Raw genomic sequence first — 11,074 nt, 5'->3', positions numbered from 1 at the left:
TTTGCCCATTTCTCATAGGGAGTGATCTCACTATCCTTTGTCGGAACTTTATTCAGGACATGACATGCCGTCAATATAGCCTCCCCCCACCATGCCTTGGATAAACCCGATGTATCTAACATGGCGTTAACCAAATCAGTTAGAGTATGGTTTTTCCGCTCGGCAACCCCGTTTGACTGGGGTGAATAGGGAGGCGTCCTCTCATGAATAATGCCGTGTTCCGCACAGAAGGAATCAAACTCACTCGAGAAGTACTCTCCACCACGATCTGACCGGACTCGTTTAATTTTCTTTTCAAGTTGATTTTCAACTTCTGCCTTATAGATTTTAAAGTAGTGTAGAGCCTCATCTTTAGTATTTAACAGATACACATAGCAATATCTAGTGGAATCATCTATCAATGTCATGAAGTATCTCTTTCCACCTTTAGTCAACACACCATTCATCTCGCAAAGATCAGAATGTATGAGTTCTAATGGTGCCAGGTGTCTCTCCTCCGCGGCCTTATGAGGCTTGCGAGGTTGCTTAGCTTGCACACATGAAAGACACTTAGAACCTTTGGCTAAAGTGAAACTCGGGATTAAATCCAACTTGGCTAGCCGCGTCATAACACCAAAACTAATGTGACAAAGACGTGAATGCCAAACTTCAGATTCATTAACATTCGAATGAATATGGTTCACGACTTTATTACAAAAATCTGCGAGGGAAAGGCGGAACATCCCTCCGCTCTCATAACCTTTTCCAACAAAGAGTCCATATTTTGTAACAACTAATTTATTAGACTCGAAAACCAACTTAAACCCTTCTCTACATAGAAGGGAGCCACTAACGAGGTTCTTCTTGATGGCGGGGACATGCTGCACGTTCTTCAGCTGCACGATCCTTCACGAAGTAAACTTCAGATCGACCGTGCCAACACCATGAACAGAAGCACTCGCGCCATTCCCCATCAATACGGACCCGTGACCTGTGACCTGGTAAGAAGTGAACAATGAAATGTCAGCACACACATGAACACCTGCACCTGTGTCCACCCACCAATCGTTGGGTTGAAACACTGAAAAAACAGTAAATAAATTACCGTACCCAGATGCACCATTCTCATTGTTGCCCACAATCATGTTGACAGACTTGGAGTCCTGTCCTGACTTCTTGTACTTGTTTGGGCACTTGTTGGCCCAATGTTCAACCGAACCACAAGTAAAGCATCCCTCGTCCTTCTTGTTCTTCTTGAAGGTCTTCTTACCCTTCTTCTTAAAGTCGGTATTGTGTTGAACACCGTTCTTTCCCTTGGGCTTGTGGGAGTTGAAGTTCTTCTGGTTCACCATGTTGGCAACAGAAGTCCCTTCGGCCCCTTTTCCGTGCGAGTCTTTTGCCCTCGAATTCTGCTCAACACTCAGATGGCCAATGACATCCTCCACAGAGAATTCACGCCTCTGATGTTTCAGAGTGGTGGCAAAGTTCCTCCAGGAATTAGGGAGCTTAGCGATTATGCAGCCCGCGACAAACTTGCCCGGTAACTCGCACTTGAGAAGCTCAAGTTTCTTAACAATGCATATTATCTCATGAGCCTGCTCCAATACAGGACGGTTTTCAACCATCTTGTAATCGTGGAACTGCTCTATAATATACATCTCGCTCCCTGCATCGGCGGCCCCGAATTTAGATTCGAGCGCCTCCCACAAGTCCTTGGCGACATGCACATGTAAATATGCGTCGACCAGTTTATCTCCGATCACGCTAAGAACTGCTCCGAGAAACACAACGGTAGCCTCCTTGAACGCCTTCTCCTGTTCAGGAGCAATCGTTCCCGTGGAGACACCGGTGACCCAGAACACGTTCATAGCCGTGAGCCATAACGTGGTCTTAGTCTGCCAACGCTTGAAGTATGTACCGGTAAACTTATCCGGTTTCAGTGCAGCGGCAAAGCCACTTGCCGAGAAATTCCTACACATAATAGGTTTTTGGATTGTTGAGTAAATAGGCAATTTCTCGATTAAATTAATCCATGAGTAAATCACTAGCATGGCATTGACTAAGTTGATGACGTACTGACTCTGATCTAAATATGCACGTACTAAGCAAACAGTAGACAAATCTACACATACTGCTAGTACTGCTAATATGAAAATAATCAGGAGCGGGATAAACGAGTTATACCCTCCAGTAGGCCACGCAGAGGCCGCGGCTTTGGTGGCAGCAGCGGCGTCCTCGGCGACCTTCTTGTCGGCTTCAGCTTTCTCGGCGGCGGCACGGTCGGCGTCGGTGGACATGGTGATGACGAAGGCGACGCAGACGTGGAGGAAGTAGACGATCGGAAGTGAGCAGTCGCGTAATCGCTGCCCAAAAACCTATTCGCCCCTCACCCCGTACAGGAACCAGAAGGGCGTGGTTTCGGAGACCTGCTCTCCCGTCGACCGTGTACGTGGCGGACGGGATGGAGTCACCGGCGGCAGCAGCAGCAAAGGAACGACGGGCGGCTAGGGCTCGGCTCGGCTCAATCCCGCGGCGCGGCGCGGCGCGGCGCGGCGCGGCGCGGAGGAGGAGGAGTGCGCGAGGGCCTCTTCTCTTCTCAAGCTCCAATAGCATGTAGAAGAGAAACCCTTATAAACCACTCCAACTCTCCTTCCACTTCCGGGGTGGGACTAAACTTCCCACCACACCTAGTGCCATATAACCCACATGGGCCCTTAGAGATTTTTCAGAAATTGCAATATGGGCCTAGAGCCCATCTCAGATTTCAGCAAATACGTCCATGAAGAACACAAAAGAGAACATATTGATTATGTTACCACTTAACATATTCACAAAGAGGGGAATGGTAATGAGTTTTGAGTCATCTGGGAGCTAGATGGAGAAAAAACTGCATTATCAGAAGGAACTGGGGGAGTACTAAGGAGGAGGTAAACTGAAAGCATGGCAGTTCGATTGAACAGGAAGGCAGCCGGAAGTATTCACATCCAGTAGAGAGGGATAGAACATTAGCAAATAAAAGAGAAGTGAGGTGGTTAAAGGCATAAGGAAGAGAAGCAGGGCCTAGAGAAAACGTCAAAGATGCAGTCTGCCATCAATGCAAGGAGGTGACCGGTTGAACATGTAAGCAAAGAGTTGTGAATGATAATAAACAGATGAAGACAGTTTGCAAGCTCTGACTTGAACAACAAAAAGAAGTGAAACTAAACAATAGACCAATTGCAGGCCATTGCCTGGCTGCAGAGAACATACACAAATTATATACCACTAACAGATTTTTCTTTTACTACAGAAAACAATCGCTATATGTTGAAGAGGTCATCAAGCAGCAAAAGGAACAAGTGATATGACACTACTTAAACTTGTTAACTCAACAGGAAAGGATGAACCATACATGCCATGAACCAATTATCAAAAATTAAATTGGTTTTGTTACAATGAATATCTGAAGACATGCTTTACCTGCCGCGTAGACACTTCTGAATGGATGATAATGAGAAAGGGGGTAGGTTCCAGAAAGCTTCTTGAACTTCATTGACTCAAGCTGGACCATAAAGACGATGTGATCTGTCCACACAAACACCACATTATTTTCCTCCTCGAGCCCTGGTATCAACATGTCAGTCTCCTCAGAATTCAGAGAAAGTAGCTTGTCCAGTTCAATGGTTCTTCCAAGCCCCCATGAAGCGACACCATCACAATCAGTGTTCAACTTCCACAATTGGATGCTGCAGTCTGTCTGGGTGAGTAAACCAAGGCCACCACCCTCTGCCCGCATAATCAAGAACATGTACTGGCCCTCTTCAAGGATATGCACCGGCACCTGTATCACAGCTAGGCTTTGCTTCTCCAAATCAAACTCGAGGATTCCATCCATATTCCCAGCAAGTTTCCAGTAGAGGGAATCCCCAACCAGCACAGCAGACTTGTCAGTAGAAACCAAGGTGGGAGCATCACTCGTTAGAACATCAGGTGGAAGCTGTGTTGAGACGAGATCACCCCATGTGCCGGTCTCTGACGAGTAAACACAGGCCAGAGCACGATGGTGTTGCTCGTCGTCGTTGTCTGCCACTGCCAACACCACCTGGAAGTGCTGGGCATCATCTCCGGCGGCACGAGCACGAAGCACCGCCCCGTTGATCACTGTCTTCTCTGCATGTGCCGCAACCCCCGGGGGCACCACAAGGCGGTGCTGGTCGCCGGTGACGGGGTCCCACACCAGGATCTGGTTCTTAGGTTTGTTGGAGACGAGCACCAGGCCATGGCGGCATCCGAGGGACATGAACTGGTCGCCGTCGCCGCGCTGCAAGGAGAAACGACGGGGGGAAACACAATCCGGGGCGTCGAGAGTGGGTACGAACTACGAAGGACAGGGCGTCATTTCTGCGGAAGAAACCGAGGAGGGGAGGGCTGCGGCGGTGGTGGATGCGGAAGCGGCGGGAGAATCCTGGGTCGGGGACGAGGAGGCGCCAGTGCTTGCAGACGGCGGAGGCGCGGGGCAGGGAGGAGGGCTGCGGGGGCAGGCGGACGCGGGATGTGGTCGGTGGAGTCGAAGCAGCAGCAGCCCAAAATGAAATGTGGAAATGGATCGGCCCAAAGTTACACTAAAGATAGCCTTTTGTATCTTTTTTTTCCTCCCACGAGTGTGTATCTACTGCCTACGCTATCTAAATCTGTCCTATTATTAAAAAAGCAAACATGAAATCCCCTATAGGCACATCAAAAAGATATATATAGAATTACTAGGGACGTCAATTGATCACATTTGACGGTATCTTTCACACAAACTAATGTCTCAGATTAAATATTCTACCGATGGACCACCTCGCGCACTCTCTTGGTCCTCAATTAGTGGGGGTATTACTATCCTATAATTTTCTCTCTATCCTTGCGATACCTTCCCACTCTTCTTGTGTTGTCCGGACATAAGTATGGATTGCGGATGTTGCCCGCCGCAACTCCTCTGCTGTCCCATGGGCTCGAGCGCGGATCGCCAGCGCAGCTGCCGTTGGTCCTCTCCTTTTCCATGGGCGCGAGCGTGGATTGTCGTCGCCGCCGTTCGCTCCTCTTCTACTACCCCATGAACGAAAAGCACTTTCACAATCACAGAGATCAGGGACTTGATCTCTGGATTAATAAATTCTTGATTTGTAGGCTTGCGTTGTTGACGTGGTGGTTGTTATGTCTTGGGTTGGAGGACCGGGAGCACCTCGTCCATGTTCGGACGCTGGCACACTCTCTAGTTTGTGCATGCATCCAACTTCAGCAGCTCCTCCTTTTTCCTTCTCCATGTGCTCTCGAAGTCTGTCGGGTCACGGATTATTAAGATGGAAATAGCTCGCATCCAAAGCTGGATCTGAGCAGAAGCTAAATAGCCGAGTTTTGATGATCGGGCGTCTGATGATCCGTCGTGCGGAAGTGATGTGACAGCGGCCCGATCTTTCGATGAGAGTGGGGATAATTATCGATTTGGTGAATTTTGACCTTGACGATCCGGCTATATTGTACCCGACGATACGCCTCGACAATCGCTAAACCAATCTCCGATGGTTATTGACCTTGCCGTAGGCACAATCAACCTGAACAACGAGGTTCGAGTTCCTGCAAGCAACCGAAGAACCAGCAAGAACAAAGGTGAATTGCAACTGAAATTGCGGATAATAAACTAAGCACACGAACTAGATGAAAAAGTTGGGGTTCCACTGTGGATCTGACAAGGCGGTAGTCCTACACGTCTCGTAGATGCGAATTATAGCGATGGCTAGACAATACAATAAAACCCAAGATCTAAACCTAACAGTAGCTAACTATTTATTTGAGTACGGCCGCCTGCGCGTAGACGAATCCTGGTCGGCTACGACTTGAAAGAAATCAGAATCATGAGCCGGTCCACATGTAGTTTATTTCCTTGTTTAGCTGTTGACGGTATGGGCTGCACGCGGACGTGGCCTTCTCCGGTCCAGGAAGCCTAATACTCCTTCTCCTCCTTTTGCACTTCAGCACGTACGTGGCTAGGTACCTTCTTGCATGTCAATAGTGTTGCTACTTGTGGAATCAACGTGCAACATTTTTCATCTTCCATCTGCATGCGGCTTTTCCTCCTTATCTCTCCAACACCTTCGTTCCTGAGTACAAGTAAATCCAAACATGAGTGTAATATAATATTCTCATTAGTTAAATCATATGTACAAAGGAGTGATAGTACCTGGTCATTTATCTGTCTCGCTCGTGCTCTAGTCATAGGTCCAGATGGAATAACTGATGTCGCGGTGGGTGCAACTGTGGCAGAGATGTCCGCATCATCCCCCCCTTCTTGAATCGAAGTCGCCCTCGACGGTACCTCTTCATGCTCTCCCAAATAAGGTCTTAAGTCTGCAACATTAAATGTGGGACTAACCCGAAATTCTGCAGGCAGATCAAGCTTATACGCATTCTCATTAATTTTTTCTATCACCTTAAAAGGTCCATCTGCACGAGGCATTAATTTTGACTTACGTAAATCAGGGAAACGGTCTTTTCGCAAATGTAACCATACTAAATCACCTGGTTCAAACACAAGACTTTTCCTTCCCTGACTACCAGCAAGTTTATATTTGGCATTCATGCGTTCAATATTTTTCTTAGTCATCTCATGCATTTTCAATACTAATTCAGCACGTTCTTTAGCATCAAGGTTTACCTTCTCCGAAGATGAAATAGGTAATAAATCAATTGGTGCACGAGGTATAAATCCATAAACAATCTGAAAAGGGCATAATTTTGTGGTGCAATGAACGGAACGATTATAAGCAAACTCTACATGTGGTAGACATTCTTCCCACATTTTTAAGTTCTTCTTCAAAACAGCCTTAAGCATAGTAGACAATGTGCGATTAACCACTTCAGTTTGACCATCAGTTTGAGGATGACATGTAGTACTAAATAAAAGCTTAGTCCCCAATTTTGTCCACAACACCCTCCAAAAGTGGCTAAGGAATTTTGTGTCACGATCAGAAACAATTGTATGTGGCACACCATGTAAACGAACTACCTCGCGAAAGAACAAATCAGCAATGTGAGTAGCATGGTCACTTTTATGACAAGGTATAAAATGTGCCATCTTAGAGAATCTATCGACAATAACAAATATACTATCTCTCCCCCGTCGTGTTCTAGGCAGTCCTAATACAAAGTCCATAGATATATCTTCCCAAGGAGTGCTAGGAACAGGAAGAGGCATATATAAACCATGTGGGTTCAATCGTGACTTAGCTTTTTGGCATGTCGTGCAGCGTGCAACATATCTCTCCACATCCCTTCTCATTTTTGGCCAGAAGAAATGACTAGCAAGGATGTCTTCTGTCTTCTTGACGCCAAAATGTCCCATAAGTCCTCCATGCGCCTCCTGTAACAACAAAAGACGAATAGAGCTATCTGGGATGCATAGCTTGTTAGCGCGAAAAACAAATCCGTCATTAATGACGAACTTGTTCCAAGTTCTACCCTCTCTGCAATTGAGCAATATATCTTTAAAATCGACATCATTAGCATATTGCTCTTTTATAGTTTCAAGTCCAAAAATTTTGAAGTCAAGTTGTGATAACATGGTATAGCGTCTAGACAATGCATCGGCAACAACATTCTCCTTCCCTTTCTTGTGCTTAATAACATAAGGAAAAGATTCAATAAATTCAACCCATTTTGCGTATCTATGGTTCAGTTTGCTTTGACTTCTAATATGCTTGAGTGATTCATGATCAGAATGTATAACAAACTCCTTAGGCCATAAATAATGTTGCCATGTCTCCAAAGTCCGAACTAGTGCATAAAGTTCTTTATCATATGTTGAATAATTCAGACTAGGCCCACTGAGTTTTTCACTAAAGTATGCTACTGGTTTGCCTTCTTGCAATAGAACACCACCTAAACCAATGCCGCTAGCATCACATTCTAATTCAAACATCTTATTGAAATCAGGTAATTGCAGCAAAGGGGTGTGTGTAAGCTTATCTTTAAGAATAGTGAAGGCTTCCTCTTGTGCGTCGCTCCAAACAAATGGCACATTTTTCTTTGTGAGTTCATTGAGCGGTGCTGCGATGGTGCTAAAATCCTTCACGAACCGCCGGTAGAACCCAGCAAGTCCGAGAAAACTTCGTACCTGTGTGACCGAGTTAGGGGTCGGCCAACTCTGGATCGCTTCAACCTTGGCTTTATCAACTTCAATGCTCTGCGCTGTCACAACATAGCCAAGAAAAGCGACTCGATCCGTGCAAAAAGTGCACTTCTCGATATTACCAAATAAACGTGCAGCACGCAGAGCAGAAAAAACAGCACACAAATGGTCTAAGTGTTCCTCTAGTGACTTGCTATAAATCAAAATATCATCGAAATATACTACCACAAATCATCCAATAAAAGCTCGCAAAACTTCATTCATTAGTCTCATGAAAGTACTAGGTGCATTAGTCAATCCAAAAGGCATAACTAACCACTCATATAAACCAAATTTAGTTTTGAAAGCAGTTTTCCATTCATCACCTAGTTTCATACGAATTTGATGGTAGCCACTACGCAAGTCCACTTTAGAAAACACAACTGAGCCACTGAGTTCATCAAGCATGTCATCTAATCTAGGAATAGGATGACGATATCGAATTGTAATATTATTGATGGCTCTACAATCAACACACATACGCGAAGTACCGTCTTTTTTAGGAACAAGTAAAATTGGTACTACACATGGACTAAGGGATTCACGAATGTAACCTTTTTCAAGTAGTTCGTGAACTTGTCGCTGAATCTCCTTAGTCTCCTCTGGATTAGTCCGGTACGGCGCACGGTTGGGTAATGAGGCGCCAGGGATCAAGTCAATTTGATGTTCAATTCCTCTCATAGGTGGCAGCCCCGGTGGTACTTCCTTTGGAAAAACATCATGATACTCCTGCAAAAGGTTAGCGACAACAGGAGGCAAAGAAGAAGGCATATCCTCAAATGAAAACAAAACTTCTTTGCAAATAAGAGCATAACATTCATCAGTATGAGCATCTAACTCAAAAATTTCAGCACGTGTAGCTAAGAAAGATACACCTTTCAATTTAATTTCTTTAGATGTGCTAGGATCAGATTTGTGCAGCTTATTAAATTGTTCTAACTCATCAACAACTTTCTGATTTTCAGATTGAGTATGCTCAATATTTGTGTTTCTACTAGCCCTAGCAAGATCATCTTTTAAAATTTGCTCAGGAGACATAGGGTGTAGAATGATTTTCTTTCCTTTATGTGTGAGAGTGTACTGATTAGTTCTACCATCATGTAAACATTGTTTATCATATTGCCATGGCCTTCCTAGTAACATAGAACAAGCTTGCATAGGCACAATATCGCAATCAATAGTGACATGGTAGGAACCTAAAGAAAAAGGAACTCTCACCATGCGTGTTACCTTTACCTTTCCACCATCATTAAACCATTGAATGTAGTATGGTTGTGGATGTTGTCGCGAAGGTAGGGAGAGCTTCTCCACCATGTCAATGCTTGCTAAATTGTTACAACTCCCTCCATCAATGATTATGCGAACGGAACGCTCCTTGACGACTCCCTTGATGTGGAAGAGGTTGTGACGTTGATCCTTCTTTGCTTTGACAATCTGAGCACTAAGTACACGATGTGATATAAGACTCATGTACTTATCGGCGTCGTCAGCGGTCACATGTTCTTCCTCTTGCTCCGGTCTTGTGTCATCGTCTTCATGTGTAGCAAGCAAGGCATATGTGTCTTCATCAAAATCACTAGCAGAGTCGTACTCGCCGTCTTCACGAATGATCAATACACGCTTATTAGGACACTCCTTCATGACATGGCCAAATCCCTTGCAAGTGTGGCATTGGATATCCTTTGTTCTTTTGGAGGAAGCGGACGATGACGATGAACTTTTTGTTGGAATTTGTGTAGTACTTTTCAGTGGTGCCGAAGTGTGTGATGCTGAAGTTGATGAAGAAGGCCCCAGTCGAGAGGTTGCAGGTGCTGTTGTAGAGGTGCGAGTGGACGGGGCAGCAGGAGTGCGCGATGCCCATGTGGAAGTACGACCTGTAGAAAAATTAGGACGCAGTCTGGAACGACCCTGCACTTCATGTTCAGCATGTATAGCAAGATGGAATAAACGGGTCATTGAATGATAATCTTTATAAGCAAGTATGTCATAAATTTCTCTATTCAATCCACCCAAGAACCTAGCCATAGCGGCTTCCTCAGTCTCAACTAAACCACAACGTAACATGCCCATTTGCAATTCTTGATAATAGTCTTCCACAGATTTAGATCCTTGGTTCAAGCGTTGTAGTTTATTTAGCAAGTCACGTTCATAATATCCATGAACAAAACGGTGACACATTACTAATTTCAAAGCTTCCCAAGTGGCAGGAATATTATTAGGATGTTTACGACAATGTGCTCTCCACCAAACAGAAGCAAAATCACTAAACTCACTAGTTGCAGCCCTAACTCTTTTATCATTAGGAAAATCATGGCAAGAAAATTTTTGATCAACTAGTAATTCCCAGTCAAGATAAACATCTGGATCATATTTCCCATCAAAAGGAGGCATGACAAATTTAATTCTACCCAAAGAATCGTCATGGCCACGTACCTGAGGACGCTGGTGTCGTCCCATACCTTATTGATTATTGCGTAGTCGACGATGATCACGATCATTGTTATCATTAACTGCATCAGGATCCTCAGAATCACCATCATAGTTGTCATCTTGGATGTCGTCGGCTATCGAGTTGGCGTTGCGAGGACGGGGCTGGTCGACGGCATCGGTGTATGAAAGAGGGTGCCCCGGGTCTCCTGGGAGGACCCGACGAGCTCGTTGCAGACCTGTGTTGGTGGTTGGAAGATGCGGAGCGGAAGTGGAGGCGGCACCTAGACGGGCATCCTGGGCATCAAGACGTTTCATAATAGATGCAAGTGTTTGGGTGACCGTCTCATTGCTATCCTCGATCGACTTGAGACGCTTATCAAGTGCGCCCTCGAACGATGTGAACCGCTCGGTGTATGCATGCACATCCTCCTCAAGGCGTGCCACCGTGGCTTTCATGTTGTCTTCGTCACCTGCCAT

The 11,074-nt window shown here is 45.4% G+C and overlaps 1 protein-coding gene across 1 annotated transcript; it reads right to left on the bottom strand.

Moving 5' to 3' along the window:
• Positions 1-3,394: 3,394 nt before the first annotated feature.
• LOC119315613 lies at positions 3,395-11,074 on the bottom strand. The gene is given in 6 exon segments (XM_037590164.1): positions 3,395-4,342; positions 4,344-4,580; positions 5,996-6,101; positions 9,910-10,041; positions 10,601-10,677; positions 10,937-11,074. Coding segments are annotated over 6 exon segments (1,638 nt in total).

The sequence above is a fragment of the Triticum dicoccoides genome, chromosome 6A (assembly GCF_002162155.2).
Source record: "Triticum dicoccoides isolate Atlit2015 ecotype Zavitan chromosome 6A, WEW_v2.0, whole genome shotgun sequence".
In the NCBI taxonomy this organism is placed as follows: Eukaryota; Viridiplantae; Streptophyta; class Magnoliopsida; order Poales; family Poaceae; genus Triticum; species Triticum dicoccoides.
Note: the sequence above shows the minus strand (reverse complement) of the source record. Positions and strands in the feature narration are given on the sequence as shown.